General features: G+C 39.4%; 1 protein-coding gene across 3 annotated transcripts in view; it reads right to left on the reverse strand.

Annotated features, from left to right (window-relative positions):
* The window catches only part of SLC4A10 (solute carrier family 4 member 10), a 124,233-nt gene that overhangs the window by 77,202 nt on the left and 28,727 nt on the right, over positions 1-18,304 (reverse strand). For all 3 annotated transcript variants that reach the window (XM_075028583.1, XM_075028582.1, XM_075028581.1), the window contains exon 3: positions 9,974-10,120. In XM_075028583.1, coding sequence (XP_074884684.1) covers positions 9,974-10,120 — 147 coding nt within the window. The remainder of the gene's footprint in view (positions 1-9,973; positions 10,121-18,304) is intronic.

Genomic DNA, 18,304 nt, shown 5'->3' on the forward strand with positions numbered 1-18,304 from the left:
AGTTATTTCTTCTGCTAATGTATTTCAGATTTCTGAGAGAAACCAAAAGTCCTTTGTGAGAGCCAATAGGGGCCAGGCTGCCAGTCAACTGAACAACTGATTATCCAGCAGAACAGTTCAGCTATTCCTTAACATTGTCTAAATGAAGGTCTGTTCTACAACCATATCTGTAAAACAAGGTAGAGTATTTTCCATCTAGCAGTGTACAGCATCACTGCATAGGATCCTCAAGCTCTCTGAATTTTGGAAAAACTGAGATTATAGTACTCATTGAATGCTAGTTAAAGAGCAAATACAGCACTGATCAAAAATAATTAAATGGGCCACTGATACAGGAGATTAAATTCAGCAGTAAATATACCTTTTTGGTAGTAAACTTGCTAGAGCAATGAAACACAAACAATACATGACAGTGTTCACCTGAGGTCTATTTGCTTAAACAGAGTGTAAAGATGGAGTATGGTCAAGCCTACTTACTCCTTCACAAAGCAAGGAAATGAAACCCAGGAAGAAATACAGGGGTGGAGGGAGAGAGACATGGGCTCAGGTACTGCTAAGCTCTAGAGACTGGAACTGCAAGGGGACAGAAATTACTTTTGGTAAATCATTAAAGAACCTCAACAACCTCTTCCACTTCACCCTTTCTTTTATTATTCTTCTCACTGTTCAGTCCTCTTTTTTAAGACCATTTCAACCTCTATTCTAGACCCCCTTCCAGCCTCTCTCTACCTTTTTTTTTAAAAAAATTCTTTATGTTCCTCACATCCACATGTTGGTACATTCTAGAGAAGGATGGAGTAAATACAAACATCAAGATTTAATCTGAGACTAGAAAGTACATTCCAGTCAAGAAGCGTGCAACTTGTTAAGACTATTTCCCAGAAGGACAAAATTCAGCAAGATATGAACTTGCAAACGACAAGTGCACATGTCTAGTGACAGAACATGGAAAACAAGCTACTTTGGTAGAGAGTTGGACTGCAGTAAGGATCTGAGAATAAGCATTGCCAGGAACATCCTGTACTCTTGATAAAATCAGCACTAGAACTGATTTACAGCAACAGCTACTGTTAAGTAATAAATGAGTATCTTTGCACAGCAGAGCTGCAGTTTTTTGACAGTTATGATACTCATGCAAATGCACGCTTTCAGTGTTGGAAGGAAAACAGAGGACCAGAAATCTCTTGAAGTCAGGTGAGTAGTAACAAGGAATCACCTTACTGCTGTGATTTGCTCTTACTGGGTCTTCTGTGTAACATACAGCTACTTGACTGACAACAGTGAAGAATCTATATAAAAGACAAAATATGCACTAAATTCTCTTCTTCCTTGTTAACACACCAGTAAAACTAGCTGCTAGATTCTGGCTATCTTTCTTTGGTGCTGTAATTTGTATTGGTGTCTGAAACCTGCAAACCACAGATTGATTTTCAGATACCAAGCTGGAAACCAGGAAAAAAAAAAGTTATTGTTTGCTTTATAGTACAATAATTTAATTTCATTTCAAGGACAAAACTCTAGGAGAACTAAACAATAGGGACACAATAAAATAAAAAAAAAATCAGATCTGTTGGTTCTACTTATAAAAACTGAGTTAACAGGATTACTCATATGAGCAATGCCAGATGGATTTGGCTCTTATTCATAGGAGTAATAAATACCAAATATGTCATCAATGTGTTATATGGAAAATGAGTAATATGCGATTCAAAAACAGTATGAAAGAATACTTCAATTGCTGACTGTCAAACTGTGGGAACTTAATCCTCAGTGTAGAAGCATATTTGCAAACTAGGACACACAATGTTTTTTGAAGTCTAGGAAAACAGAAATTGGCTTGAATATTATCTCTGTCTATCCCTATTTCAAGTAGTACAGCCAGCATAAAAAAAAAAATCCTTCACATTATTATTGCTTTTTTAAAAAGTAATGAAAGTAATCTAGATTAAGCTAAAAAAATTAAAGGAATGGGACTAATTGGTTACATTAGTATTTCTATCACTGCTGCTGTTTTATATCAGAGCACAGAGATATTAGAAGCAACGTGAATTTAAAGTTCCAAAATAAGCAGCTGATGATTCTCCCAAGAAAATGGCTCATCACCAGTTCAGGAAATCCTCCAGGACCAGCTGGGACTGGGAAGAAAGTCTGGTACAGGAAAGGAGCAGGAGTAGCATCCACAACCACCCATGCTTGGCTAATGAGTCATCTCAGTCAGGAAAAGTTGAAGCAGCTTTCTGTTTGCTGTGGCTCCACCAGCTCATGGAGCCTCCTGCCAGACTTTGTGTTATACCTGGGTTTCTCTAGGCTTCTGCTCACATCATTCGTGCAGCCCTCACACAGACATCCAAACTACCTCTGATACCTCAAATTCACTGCATGCATGGAAAACCTGAGTATTCCAAGTTTAAAAATCTGTAGAACTCCACTGTACTGTTAAAAGGGTAAAAATTAAGACCTGGCGGATACACTATTGTTGAAAGCACAAATTCACACGGGGATTCAGTGCTGCAGAAAGTAACCCTGCAGCAACCCGACATACTGCTCACTACTATAACTCTTTGTAAAGTCATTAACATCCCTAAAACAAATGCAAGATATGGGCACAGACATGCCAAAACAGCAGTACTGAAAGCCAGAACTGCTAATAACCTAATTCCCAGAGGGCAACCTGAGGAGCTGCCCCCTTGAACAGCGCTGAGTGCAGGCAGGTGGGAATGGTGGCCTACATCACTATCCCACCTTGCAAAACACATGTAGGAAAGAACCGTAACTGGCACTTCCCCCATTTAAAATGTCCCTAAGTGCAACCACAATTCTGGGTCAGGACTGCTCCCTCTTGCCTAAGGGAACAAGGTGAAATCAAGACTTGGGCTGGGGTAAGAGAGCAGGATCATTCAGTCCCTCCACATAAATTCAGCCCAGCAGACAACCTGCTCCACTGCATATTCAGAGTGATCCACATCTCCTCCTCAATGCGTGCCAGGATTTCGCCTGAAACAAACTGCCCTGCCATCAGGCAGAACAGCAGGCAATCTGTCCAAGCCACACCTCAAGCAAAAACACAGCCTTGGGTAGGTATAAAATGTATCCAGATTCTGTCCTCTGCTCTTGATAAACTCTAGAAAGACTGCAAAGATGTATTTCTGGTAACACTCTATTAGCTCAATTGTCAGAACAGGTTTCTGTATTTCTAAGCCTGTTGAGAATCTGCATTTAAGGGTAGTAAGAGTAGGCTAATACTTCTTATTGGGGTCAGTAGATGTAGGGGTGAAAAATTACTTTTTCTACATGCTAAATGTTAAAATAAAATTTACATTACAGAAGTTCACGTAAGATTGCAAACATCATAGACAAGATTTAATCCATGCCTCATGCTCTTGTACATTCACATTACAGTAATAATAAATATACAAACTTTTTTTTTATTGCTCACCGCACAGGACAGGCTGCAGACAGGGTGTGAAGTGGCGTAACACAGTTTATATCTGTAATAACTCCTTTCAAACAAAGGGGAAATGGTGTGAAAAATTCACAGGATCACAGAAAAGAAAGGATCATTTCACACAGAGACAAAACATTCACCAGCCTCTTGCTTGCACTCACTAAGAAGGGGTGGATGGGGGCTCCCCGACACCTCCTTCCTGTGCAGATTGGACTTTGCCCTTCAGCTCAGCAACCAGTAAAGGTAGGGATCATAAATTACCTTTTTTTTTTTATTAGAAAACATGGTAAAAATTAAAACAAAATTTAAATTACTGAAGTCCACATAAAACAGTAAATGGCCATACAGCACACTTCTGAAAATCTCTCCACAGACCTTAGAAACCATGTGTTATGTTGGGAGAAATTATTCCCTTGCTAGCTCCTCTAGCACTTTATCCCTATATGTATAATCTTGTTTTCAGGAAGTCCTCTCTGCATTTTCTTCACATGAATTGTTTTCATCACCTCAGGGCTATGACAAATAATGTTATCTTTTGGATCTGACAACATAGACAATTCCCAAGCTTCAATTCTCTTCTTTTTGTTAGACTCTTAAAACTGCAGTTATGATACATTATTTTAATCCAGATTTGCTGCAATCTGTTCCACAGCTGCCCAGAGATTCAAATTTCCAAGTTCATCCTTCAGCAGACAAAGTCCATAGTTAAGGGTAGAAGAATTCTCTTAACAGCCATACTCTTCACAAAAAAATTAGATTTGCCCCATTAATACCCCTTCAAGGTTTGAGGTTAGCTACCAAATAGTCAGCTGAGTCCTTTCATTATACTTTCTTCAAGCCCCTCTAGTAACCAAGAAAAGTGCCCCTTTGCAATTCACTTTTTCACTTGCATTACCTTTGGAAAGCCTTTCCTGAACCGTGCATACAGTCCTCTGTTAGGCTTACCTCCAGGGCTGCTCAGCTTCCCTTGCCACATGCAATATCATGAATTACAAATTTAAGCCTCTTTTAAAAGTAGAGATTATTAAAGCCAGATTTCTTAAAAGAACCAACCAAACCTTGCACAAGCCCACAGTGCCTAGTCCTAGAAGACACCACAGGAGGCTGAAATCAAACCCCAGTCCTCTCAGCTGTATTCACTTCACCCTCACAAAACCTGGCCTTAAAGACACCCTGCTGAGAGCTAAAGTCTTCCTATTCTACCCCATTTTAAAACAGAAACATAAATATCTTTAAATTGTTAATTGCAAGTACAAGAGAGTTGTTTCACTGGTTACAGGCAAAAAACAGACATCAAAAAAACCACTGAAAATCGCCACTGAAATCCACTTGCATACCAAGCCAGAGCAACCCTCCCAGCCAAAGGGAAATCTGCACCAGACTTTCAGTGCCACCATGACCCACAGTGCTGATGGAGCAGTCCCAGCCAGCTTGTGGCCCTGCAGCCCAGCAGGGCTGGCACCCATCGCCCCCCCAGTAAACAGCACCAAGGAGCTGCTCTAGGCTAGAAACAGCTTTTTTGTCAAACGAGGTTTAATTTGCATCAATTCCCTAATTTAACTCACAGAGCAGCCACAATACTTGCCCCACAAGAAGAGCTGGGGAGGAGAGGAGCTTAAAGTGGGCATGAAACTGGAACCTACATTACAACAGCAGCATTTCAGCTGGGAACGGTAAATCTCTTCAATAAAGCAAACAGCATTACTGCATTTTTAATTAAAGTGGATAATTTCACTGGATTTCTCCTTTTCTTCCAAAAAATTATGAGGCAAGGTGGTGGAATTCTAGATCTTAAAATCACTTCATTTACAATTTTTACTACCCAAAAAAGCCTCTCCATGAGCAAGCCATGTAATCTGCAAATTACGCAGTTCAAAGGCACATCATCATGGCAAAATGGAAACAACTTGTACAACCTCATCTCATCAAGAGCCAACAGACAGACAGCGAGAACCAGGTGTGAGGAAAACAAAAATAAAACTTGAGTAATTGATCTGTGCCCCCAAAGGACAGGACTCCTTTTTGTTCCACTAACTACATATTCTACATATTATTTGCCTACAAGTGCTGAATCTGCACACTGAGAATACTCGGGTTATTTTTGAAAAGTGACAGTAGGAGATCAAAAAAAAAAAAAAAAAAAAAAGCTTATGAGCTGCCGTCAGAACATTCTAAAGAATCTATTCTCTGCAAAAACTTTCCCTCAGAAAGCAGCTGGTACAGCTTTCCCAGCCAGGATTCAAAGGGATTACCAGGAAGCTTCCAGCCATGGGTATTACATTGAATACAGGTGTTTTCTAGCAATGTTGATACAAAGAAGACTGTTTAAGAAATTGTTTTTCACCAGACAGGAACCAAGTGGCACCTGTCCACTCTGAGTGGGGCCTGCACAGCCCCACAGCACTACATGCACCATGCATCTCCCTCAAGCAGCGATAGCAGAGCAAGATCTGTGCCTAATGGCACTTCACAGATGAAATAATAAATTGTACAGTTACAAATTATGACAAAAAAATAATGTTTCATCCCATGCTTGGTTAACTGAGCAGTCTGGAGCACTTCATGTCTGAATATTTCAGGCCTTTACTTGTTCCAGCATCTCTATTATTCAGTTGTTGCATCTTTGGCTTTTATTATACCTTCTTTTACTGCACTGCTTCAAAACAGTGCTAATTTATTCTCTTGTATCATAAAAATCCTAATGCATTTTTCTGACTTACTTCAAAGCATTGGTTTCTATCAGCTGGTCTCGCACTGCTTATTTTCTCTATCTTTCTTCTTGCACCTGCTAGTTGAAATGTTTTTTCTTTCCTCTCCTCCCTCCCAGTTCCTAAGAATACAGCCTCCTACTATTCAGCAGAAATGGGTTAAAAGGTGTCTATAGAGAGAGGGAGCTAAGCATTTCTGCATGTTCAATTCAATCAGAATGATTCATAAATTAAGGGACTATTTTGGATCTGCTCTCTTAGGTAGCACAGTCCCTCATATGGAGTTATGCATGAAGAGTAGGAATTGCATTTGTCTTCCTTGCAACTTCCTTCAGCCTCTGGGTACTGTTATAACCTTGGGGTCATGGGGAATAAGAGCTATTGATGTTTAGTGGATTCAGATTTATTGCGGGAAGTATCTGTTGCTCCCTCTGTGTAAATAAAGCATAGAAAAACTATGCTTATATTGTCTCTAAAGGCAATGCTTCTCCCCAGGCAGCACAATAACCTGTCTGAAACTCCTGTAAGGAAAATCCATACTAAAAGCAAGGATATGGATATAGACTACAATTAATCCCTGTATAATTTTGTCTGCTTGCTCTGACTGTGCTTAACCCCTCCATCACTGTACAATTTTCAGATTTGCCTTCATAAGCAAATCCCTTTCACTGTTGCCTATGGGATGCCACATTTCTGCCTGGATGGACAGATGTCAAAGCTCAGTCAAAGTCTGGTTCTCTGACCAAACTTCCAGGAGTCAGATAGCCAAGGGGAAAAATCCTCAAATTTTATAACTTAGATATTATTTCAGGGTGGAAAAATTTGATATTTCCAGCTTTTTCTGAATGTTTGGTAGTTCTGTCTTTGGCTCCTTTCAATCGTTATCACCCAGGCATTCTGAAGAGTATCTTTAGCATTCTGGATCCAGAGAAGACTTGCATGTTTCTGGCCTATATCTTGTCTGTCCTGGGCTTTAGAAAAGTAATAGTTTATGTGACATGACCTACACACCCTTTAACTGGTAGTTATAATACCTTTACAAGTGAAAATGTGACTCACAAAAGTGCAGTCCTGCACTTACGTCAAACAAGTAAGCATGTAGACAAGTGCTGGGAACGCCAAATGCACTTCAAAACTATCTTTTTCACATTGCTGCTATTCTACTCTTGGAGCTCTCTTCAACATAGGCTGATTTTCACTTAACACAGAATTGTGTTGAACAGTGCATTTTATTTTATGTACAACTGTCAAAGGCTATCAAGGACAGCTTCAGCCAGTTAATTTCTTTTTTTTTTTGTATTGGTTTTATGTGGCAAGGTTTTGGTAGCAGGGGCGGTTACAGGGGTGGCTTCTGTAAGAAGTTGCTGGAAGCTTCCCCCGTGTTCGAGAGAGAGCGAGCCCATACCAGCCAGCTCTAAGATAGACCCGCCGCTGGCCAAGGCCGAGCCAATCAGTGATAGTGGTAACGCCTCTGTGATAACATTTTTAAGAAGGAAAAAAAAGTTGGGAGAGGGAGAAACAGCCGCCGGAGAGAGGAGTGAGAACATGTAAGAGAAACAAGCCTGCGGACACCAAGGTCAGTGAAGAAGGAGGGGAGGAGATGCTCCAGGCGCCGGAGCGAAGATTCCCCTGCAGCCCGTGGTGAAGACCCTGGTGAGGCAGGCTGTCCCCCTGCAGCCCAGGGAGGTCCACGGTGGAGCAGATCTCCACCTGCAGCCCGTGGAGGACCCCACGCCGGAGCAGGTGGGTTCCCGAAGGAGGCTGTGACCCCGTGGGAACCCTGCGCTGGAGCAGGTTCCTGGCAGGACCTGCGGATCTGTGGAGAGAGGAGCCCACGGAGCAGGTTTTCTGGCAGGACTTGTGACCCCGTGGGGGACCCGCGCTGGAGCAGTGTGCTCCTGAAGGACTGCACACCGTGGAAAGGACCCACGCTGGAGCAGTTCGTGAAGAACTGCAGCCCGTGGGAATAGCCCACGTTGGAGAAGTTCGTGTAGGACTGTCTCCCGTGGGTGGGACCCCACGCTGGAGCAGGGGAAGAGTGTGATGAGCCCTCACCCTGAGGAGGTGAAGCGGCAGAAAATAACGTGTGATGACCGTAAACCCCATCCCTGTCCCCCTGTGCCGCTGGGGGGGCTTGGTGGAGAAATCCGGGAGTGAAGTTGTGCCCGGGAAGAAGGGAGGGGTGGGGGGAAGGTGTTCTGAGATTTCGTTTTATTTCTCATTACCTTACTCTGGTTGATCTGTAATAAATTGAGCTAATTTTCCCTAAGCTGAGTCTGTTTTGCCCGTGACGGTAATTAGTGAATGATCTCTCCTGTCCTTATCTCGACCCGCAAGTTTTTGTTATATTTTTCTCTCCCCTGTCCAGCTGAGGATGGGGGAGTGATAGAATGGCTTTGGTGGGCACCTGGCATCCAGCCAGGGTCAACCCATCACATTTTTTTACTTGTGACATCAGGAAGGACACAAGCCTAGGTCTCCAGAAGTTGAAAGAACAGAGCTAAGTTCTCAGCCAAAATGCGTCACATACTGGCACTTAAATAAAACCAGATGACTCAACAGAAGACACTGCTTCATAGTTTAAGATAACTCACTTCTTGGCTAATGTAACTTTCAATTGTTTCTTTTTAATCTGACATTATATGTATATATGCATATTCTTTTTGAAAACTACTTTAATAATTTATGAACTTTGTTGTTTTCCAAGAAACCGGTTTCAATATAGTATTGGGTCTTCATACATTTGAAATACGTTCCAGACAGAACCACCACAGCCAATTTTTTCTTCACTGTTCAGTCTTCAAAACATAACTCATATCTACTAAGTTTGAAAAAGTCTTGACTTTGTTTCATTCTCAGTATAATTCATTGTGAAAGATTTGAGTATTTCAAGCTCTTTACAATATACTTAACCATCAGCACTTATAATCTACTTGCTCCAAAGCTTTTTACGTACATAATACAAACCTCAGATTAAAAGAAAGTCTTATAATTACTATTCTGTAACCTGAAATTACATTGGCACATTTCCCTCATGACTTAAATACATTCTTCTATTGCATACTGACAAATTGTTTTCTGTACATGCTTCCATTGTATTTTCAACACTTACTACAGCCTTGGACATTTCAGCACATGTGCTTTTTATTTTTGAACAGCAAATAATAGTCTCATGTTTTGAGACAAAGCTTGACTAATTTATTCATAACTACCTTTTTCTGTTCTCTGTAATATTTTTTTAATTTAAAATTTTGAGAATTTAAGAGTTCTGTATCAGGTTTGTTTATTGAAAGGTATTTTTTTGTGTTTGCTCTCAAGTCCTCAGTTAGCTGACTCATCTCACAATGGCACACTACAGGGTCATGTAAGGAAAAAGGCAAACATGAGCTGGATCGCAGTTCATATCTGATAAAACACTACAGCTTCAGTAACATCAACATTATTACAAAACTAATTGCAAAGAACCACAACTCCTCTATGCTACATTTTGGGGCAAATACTCCAGAGCCTTCACTGAGGGTAGCTGGTGCCATAAAGCACTCACCCCCTCTCAGTGGTGGTGGCAGTCTACCTTTACGAGAACACTTTCAGACAGTCTCCTACAGTGGTAGAAATTACAGAGACTTCTCCTGTATTGACTACCACTGGCTGCTGCCCTTCATCAGAGGAACAAATCTTGGCTCTCCAGCAGAGACTGGAGAGGCTCTGGAGGGTTCTCCAAAACCCCACTGCTAATTGTGTCCAAGCCGTAACAGGACAGAATATGCATAATCATAGTGATGTTTATTATTAAAATATCTACGCCAAAAAATTATCTTACCAAAAGGAGGAGACTCTCTCCCATCTTCTAATCCTGAATCTCGCTCTCTGTCTCTCTTTCTGTGCTTATGTCCACGGTGCCTATGGCGTCGGTGACTTTTTCTTCCACCCAGTGGCACGTGAACTCCAATGAACAATGTCCGATGGCCTACAGGCAAAAAAAGTTACCTTTTAAAAAGGAGCTATGGCAACATAGTAACCATATTAATAACCATAACAGCATTAGTGATATAATAATTATTATAACTGTGTAATTGTATAATATTGATTAGTCTAAATGTTAATAGTTGTAATATTATTGATTACAATAACAATGATGTAACATCACAGATATACAACCCCTTCATACAGGACAAAATCCCATTATTGAAGTCTTTATGATAGAGTGCCAGATTTCTTTTCTTTTTCCTTCAAATTTGCATCTCTGTGTGTGAACTTTCATTAATGCCAGACAGGCGCTCTGTAAAATGTCTTCCAAAACAGTAACACGAAGAGACACATGGATCTCTCTGCATTGAACATTTGGTAAGTTGCTGTTTGCTTTGTGTGTACAGGAACTTTACAAAACTCATTGCTGTTTATGAGACAAACCTTGACAGAATTCTTGTGGGAACTTCACTGAAGGGAAAAGGAAAAAAAAGGAGACCAAAAAAACAATAAAACACTATGGAAGCTAGACTGCAAAATCCCTGTACAACTTTATGAGCTCATATCATAAATACACTGCTGGTAGCTTAGGGTGTTTTCATTTCTTCTATTTATTTTTTAAAATATGTAAGAAGGTACACATTGCCATGCCTGCCACCATCTTTGAGCCTGAGGAATTTTATGTTGCTGATCAAGCGCAAAAGATTTAGCTCTCTTAGCTATGTGGGCTAACAGGATCAGAGCACAGTAAAGCATTTAGAAGGGGGAGAGCACGGGGGGAAATATGCAGAAAGTACCACAAAACACAACAAATGGAAAGTAATCATGACTCAGTACAGGCAGGTCTCCTACATTTATTTAGCAGAAAGACACAGGCTAGATTACTCATCTCAAATAACATTTATTTTCTCCTTGAAATGAGCATAACACAGCTAGTGGATAATTGCTGCTTTGCTGTAATCATTCAGCAGTGTCAATCATCTGAAAAAGGTCAAGAACACTAAGCTAAGGTAGCACGTGATCTCTAATCCCATGGAGACTCCAGTGGGGGCAGAAAACACAGCAAGGCAGCATTTGTCACAATACATCAAAGAAATTCAAGGTTGACAGGAACTCTCTGTAGAGGCAGAGCTAAAAAAGCTGGAGAAAAGGCTCTGGACACCATGCTAGTTACTTCCTCAACTTTGATTCATGTAGAGGAGACTAGAAAGCCGAGGCATCAATTTTGGGGAGACTATTCTTGTAGAGTCAGGAGATTATTCTGAAGCAAACGCCACAAGTTGAAAATTTTATTTATTTATTTATTAGCTACCTCTTTCTTCTTGCTTATTACATTTAATCCAAGAAATGATTTAAAGAGAACTGCTGCCTTTGGTGTATTTCAAATGTATTGCAATCAGAGGTGCGTAAAACAAGGAAAAATGTATTCCATAGAAAGAAGTCATTAAAAAGATACTGAAGGAACAGCTGTAATGTAGTACTCAACACTTCCCTTCCCCCTTCCTTGGGTAGAAAAAAAACCAAAACAACATTTTGAAAGGAATGGAGTTACCCTTCCTAAGACTTTAATAATTTCCAGAGGTGCAAATAGATTGCTTTTTTAATTTAGTAATTTAATTCATTCCTGCTGCTTTGTGATAGAAGTGGGTATGCTTATCCTAGTTTTGTGCCACTTCAATGCTCAGGTTGTACCTGCATCAGGAAATGGAGATTCAGGTTCACACTTCAATTAATTCCCAGGGCTGAATGCAGGACTTAAGTCCAGACTGTTCTTTATTCAGTAAACCAGGAAATGGGCCCTAAAATGCCAGAACATTCATGTGTGTCTGAATACCACAATTCTTCCTATACAGACAGAATCACTTCACACTGAAAAGAAAACAGGAACCTGGAAACTGAAATGGATAAGCAAGAAAAAGCAAAATGGATTTTATTCCTTCTGTGTGAACCTACTGAGGCCAACAGAGTTCTACCAAGGCATAATTTCAATAAACAGAGAGTAACCTAGGTCCTTGTAACAAGGTTCAGGCAAATAAGAGGAAAGAAGAGAAATTGACAGGGGAAAAGGAATAGATTTCTATAGAAAAATGATAGATCAAAATGCAAAAGTAAAAAATCTAAAAGAGTTAAGAAGTTCTGGTTTATTAAAAGACCACAACTGTAGAGCAAAAAAAAACAAGCTGGGAACAAAAGAAAAATTAATGAATTCTATATTGCTGGCAAAATGACAGTGAATGATAGAAAGAGTGAAAAAAAAATATGAAAGACAAAAGAAATCCAATGACTAAAATGACCTTACTTCAAGTAACCTTTTGATGGTGAAGATTATAAACTAGTGCCTGAAATGTAAGGTCCTTTTTCCTGTACAAGTCGACTGAGACATTACTAAAGAAGAGTTTCCAGTGGGCTCCGTAAATTTCCCAAGCCCAGAATGCCAAGCAGGAGGCTCCCCTGCAGTCTCCAGGATAAAGCAGGGCAGAAACACCATGCTTTCTCTGACAGACAATTTCTTGTGCCTTACTCTGGAGAGGAGCATCCATGCCTGTTCCAATGAAGCTCTTCAACAGATTTTTTTTCCCCTACAGACTTGCATTATTTGAATGTGAGAATAATTTGAAGATGAGAATAAACAAGAACTCTGTTTAATATAAAACTTCTAACAGAAATACCAAATGAACCTTTAAGCCATAATTCTAAAACAAGGTTTTTTCCAAAACAACTTTTTTCCAAAAATTCTACGTTTCAAGAGGATCTAAAGAGGATTTGCTTTTATTCCCATAGCCATAAGCAAGTCCCAAGAATCAGCTAGGCTCTGTCATTTTAATGTTGTGCACAAAAGCAGTTACTAGAAGATTTCTGTCCCAGCATAACATGAATCCAGGCTGCGGATAGCTCCTGAACATCACTGACACCAGTTCCAAGTGACACCAATGGAAGCACATTTCCTCCCGAAAAATGCAAAATTGGGTAAAGAAGACCTTTTCTTCTAACAGCCATTTTTATACCTTCAGCACCTATATTTACTATATGGGTTAAACTGACTAAATTCTCCAAAGAAAGATCATCTATAATTTCAATTTGGCTGAAGTCAATTGCAGGACATCCAATAGGATTCAGATTTGTTCCTTATAATTTATAACTAATTGTATAAGGGCATTTCTTTCATTTAAGAGCTTTTTGTGTGTGTTTTATTATTTACTTCATCAGGATGCCATCTAAAAATGCCTAAATATTGCTTAAATGTTGTAAAATAATCCTGCTCTGCTGTACATTTGCACAGCACCTAGCTTAATTAGTTCATAATTTCTCATTCTTTTGGCAAGGTTACAAAGGCACTGCAGTGTGGGAGATAGTAACAACTGTAAGTTACATCAGGGTACATACTGTCAACATCAGGTACAACCTAGGAACCATTCTCACACAGAATTTATACACGGTTTTAAGAGGTGAGCATAACAAACAATGGATTTATAACTCTTTAAAGCCAAGTCTTCAAAAATACTATGCTGGGCATCACTTTTGGACAATTTTATCACCTACGCTGCACACCATGTGCTGTAGAGTCCCATCACCCGAGAAAGGGCTAAAGTTGTTAGCCAAAAATCTACAAATGGATTAATGTTTTGCGTTTCATTGCATGTTTACAAAACAGGTTTTTTCAGTTGTATTTTTCCAATGCTTGTGTTTTCTTCCAAAAAATGTTAACAGCTGAAGTGGTCAATTACAGTTTATTTTATTATTACTGTATTCAGTCAGTTTGGTTTGCTTCTCCCCTCTTCCAAGGAACTGTCCTATAATGGGAAAAATCATACTTGAAACATTTCTTTATTCTGTACCTCTCAGCCAAGGACTATGGTATGTTGTAAGATATTTTGTGCATGCACGCACAGTGAGCCACACGTAATCAGGTCCATGGAAACATATACAGATGAAATGCACTCAGGTACACACATGCAGATCTGTAGTTCTAGACACCCTTAAGAGATTGGCCTATTGTCCATTCTCAGAAAAAAATTTACATCTAATACATCAAAAAGGATTTCTTCTGCTGATTCTTACTTCAAAATAAATGAAAGAATTTCTATGCTGAGAAAGGTTTATTCCTCTCCATGGTTTATGTTATGTTTAATTTATGTTATACTTTTAAAAATAGGAATTAATTTAGATATCAGTGAGCCACAGGACTTATGTGATCTTCCTGAGCTTTTTCAACTAACCTTACATTAACATCAATAGAGTTTTATCACAGAAAGACTATGATTTTGTTCCTGCAAAAATACACTCTGAACTAAAATGTTGATTTATTCAAGATGTGCCGCTAGGAAAGCTAAACATAAGTGCATGCATAAATATTTTCAGTATTAGGATTTAGGAGTGAATCATTTTTAAAAACTGAACCTCTGAGAAAATACATTAATATACAATGATTATTTATAATCTGAAAGCTTATTAAAGAAATGCAATACACTGAATTGATCTGCTCTGCAATGTCATCTTTATACAATGCTACACATCCACTGTTAGATTGTATAAATATTGTTTTGAAAAAAAAGACTATTCTTAATCAAATTGCACATAGCTGGGGAACAAAACCCAGAATATACAGTTAGTTCAAATCTATGCATTTATAGTGTAAGAAAGAGGCTTTGGCCCCTTGTGGTTTACCTTTGAAGCATTAAAACACTCTTTAAGTAAAAATATTTGAAGGATTAAAGAAATAATGACCTTTGTTATAAAGTGTTCTTTTTAATTTTTACAGGATTACGTTAATAAATCCAAATTATATTATAAAATATTTTAAAGACATCCTGTTAATTATATTTAATTATATTATTTTATATATAAATTAAATATATTTAATTTTCAGACAGATGAAAGCACATATAAGCAGATGTAAAAATCAGGATTTCCCCCAAACTTTTGAAGAAAAAGTGTATTGTGCTGTAAATATATCCACTTTGTGGAGGTATGAATTCTTTGCCCCAGAAAAGACAGATATGAAACATACATTATTAATATGAATACCTTTTGCAGAGACATTTCTCAGAATAAAATCTAAGTAGAAGGACTCTTTGGGGTTACTGTATTCTAAAGAAGAAATCCTTCCTTATACCTAAATTGTATTTTAAGAACCCAACAGCAAATTAACCATCTAAAAAGACAACCTCAGAAATACAAATATTTTCTACATAGCCCTTGAAAATGACAGATGTAACATCTAAAAAAGGTTTTCAGAACCTGGCATTCGGGGTCTTTAAAACAGAAGTTTGTTCTAGCTACCTACCTTATTCATTAAATAAATGGAAAGGAAAAGAAATGTAGTGGGACTTCCAAAGCTTTGAAAACATATGTCCCATTATAATTTATGGTGCCTGACAACTTAACTTAGAAACTTCTGGAAATCCCATTACAGTTGTCTGAATGGATGTGACATTGCAAGGGAAAATGGAGATGGAGAGAAAGGAATTGTAAATGTTTCCCTTAATTTAGAAGAATTAAGATCTTTTTAATGGAACACTAAGAGTACAGATATTTTTGCCCCAGTGCCTCCCATTCTCCTTCCAATGAAAATTTTAACACAGAAAACACACACCCATTTGGTAGGAAGAACACACATACGAAGCACATTCACCTTCCCAGTTCCCCATCAGCAGAGGTTCCAGAGGCCTCCGTGCTACACCAGGCACGTGGGACTCAAGTGGGTACTTTGAGAGTCCCTTAATGAACCAGCGAAGTCGGTGCCTACTGCATAAAAAGTGACTGTCCTGGATCTGAACATCCACGAGCACCAGGTGCCTGCGGTACATCTGCCTGTGCCGCCCTCCACCTGGAATGATCCACATCTGCCTTAGGCACCTGCTGAGACCAAGGCTTTCAGATCCCTGCTCACAGGCGTGACGGACGGGGGCAGATAAGGGAACAGATGGGTCTTGAAACATCTCCAGAAAGAGCAAAGGCAGGCTTCTGTGACCTACTAAGGAAACATTGCGAAGTCAAGATGCCTTGAGAGGGAATATTTTGCCAGTGGTTCGAGCCAAGTCTCAAATGACTGCTGACCTCAGCAGGACTGGAGGGGTTTCACCCTCCTCTGGAAAACACTCAGTGCCTTGAAGCCTCTTTTATGTATTACCAGCTAGAGCTGAAACAAATGCAATTTTCCATCCTCTCAAAAATGAACAGTGTGGTAGAGACAGAAAACCAGCAGTCCACGTAGAGTTAAAAGAATTGCCTTTTTGCTTATAGGAGAAAAAGTGATTATGGTGAATTGTGTAGGAGTAGAGAGTACATGACTCATGATCCGTTACTGTAGTGCAGAAGGGAGGCAGAGCTAAAAAGAAAGCAGAAAGGACAAAGGCAGTGCTTCCTAAACCAACAGTTTACATTGCTGTTTGTGGTGATGGTTTGCTCAAGGGACATTTTTCACCTTTTTGCCATGCTATAATTTGGAGGAACTCTCCTTGAGAAAGCCTTCACAAATTTTTTAGATCATACATGTACCTTATGTATTGGGTTAAAGTACAACAGAAATTATATAGAAAAAAAATTAAAATTATATCCATGGCCTAAGAAAGCATTAAGGAATATTGAATATGGAAGATAAGAGCATCTCACTGAAATCACTAAAGTTAAGGACCTTTTAAAAAGCCCTGACAACTGCTCTCCCAACAAATCTCTCCTTTTAACAAAACATTTTTCCAGGTTGTGGCTGGGCTAAAAAGTCTTTTTAACTGCACTTAGGTTTGTTCCCTATTTCCCTACATTGCTTCAGAGGAGTCCAGAGGTGTTGCATGCATGGTTCTATCACGACATCAGGTCTCAGACCTTGCCACACAATAGATAAAAAAAAAAAAAAAAAAAAAAAAAAAAAAAAGTCAGCAGACACAGAATGTAAGAGAGACACACACACACTTTCCACTGATGGAAAGTGAAGCTGTAGTTATCGGAGGGAAGAATTTGACCTATATATCTAAATTAGCAACAAGCAAAGAAAAAAAAATGCAAGCTCAGTACCAGCACAGCTGTATGTTAAAAATGGAATGTTAGTCTTCTGATGCTACAGTTTTGCAGCTTTCACCAATAATGGCAAGTTGGTTTATACCAATTTCATTTATCAGAATTTCACAAGGTGAAATATTTGGAAATACTAGTCCCCACAAATATTGAAAAGGTTTCTTGTCAGTAAAGCTCAGAGCAAAGTCAAACTTCAAAACCCTAGGCTTATGATCAACAAAAGAATGTGGCACTCAGCCAACACTACGTGGTAACTTGTTTGCTTTCATTATTTCATTATTCTTCATGTGAACTTTCAAAGAGATTTTGTGAAAATGCCCTGCACAGTTATTCATGAATCTTCAAGGTGAACCCCCTTCCCACAAATATGGGAACACCTGGGAAGGGACAAGAGACCCATGCAAGGGGACCAAACCAGGCAGCTGCCAAGGTAAGAGTGCAAGCACAGCTCAGGAGAAAAGTAAGTGAGATCTCCAGGAATATTCAGACATAGGAAAAAGGTGACAAAACAAGATGAGAGGCACTACAGAAAGATGTGCCTTAGAAATGACAAATGGAACCAGCTAGAGCATGTAATACCTGGTAGGCAACAAAATGAAAGAATTCTGTGCCTGTAAAGCCACAATGGTTCTTTTTAAGAGACCTTTTTGTAGAGACCTACAGCTAAACAACCACATCCAACATTGCAGGCGTAGACTAACCCAAATCTCTGTCCAACTGTTTATACTGGAGCTCTTCCACATCTTATATTCTACCCCTCTAAGTCTAATGAACATTGCCGCAAGGGGCATGAGATAGGTCAAAGTGAACATCAGGATGAATGGGGCACCCAAGGGAAGCAGAGGCAAGGATGCTTGGAGCAGGCGATCTGTACTGACAGAGTAACAAATTATTTGCAGTAGGCTGTAGCGTCCTGGCAGCCAAAGGGAGGGGAGACCTTGGTCGATGTTCCTGTCTGGCCAAGCAGAATTCGTAGCTTAGACTTGCTTCTACATGGGGGCAAGGCTGAATCAAGGCCAGCAGGTTAATAACATTTATGTTCTTTCAGTCGTGTGAGCTGCTAGGTCCTACTAATTTTCAGGTAAATAATGTCAGTGGCAGACAGGTCCACTATTATGTTACTTCTATAAAAAGTGTCCAGTCTCTGAGAATAAAAGCTCACTTCAATATCTGG

The sequence above is a fragment of the Buteo buteo genome, chromosome 5 (genome assembly GCF_964188355.1).
Source record: "Buteo buteo chromosome 5, bButBut1.hap1.1, whole genome shotgun sequence".
In the NCBI taxonomy this organism is placed as follows: Eukaryota; Metazoa; Chordata; class Aves; order Accipitriformes; family Accipitridae; genus Buteo; species Buteo buteo.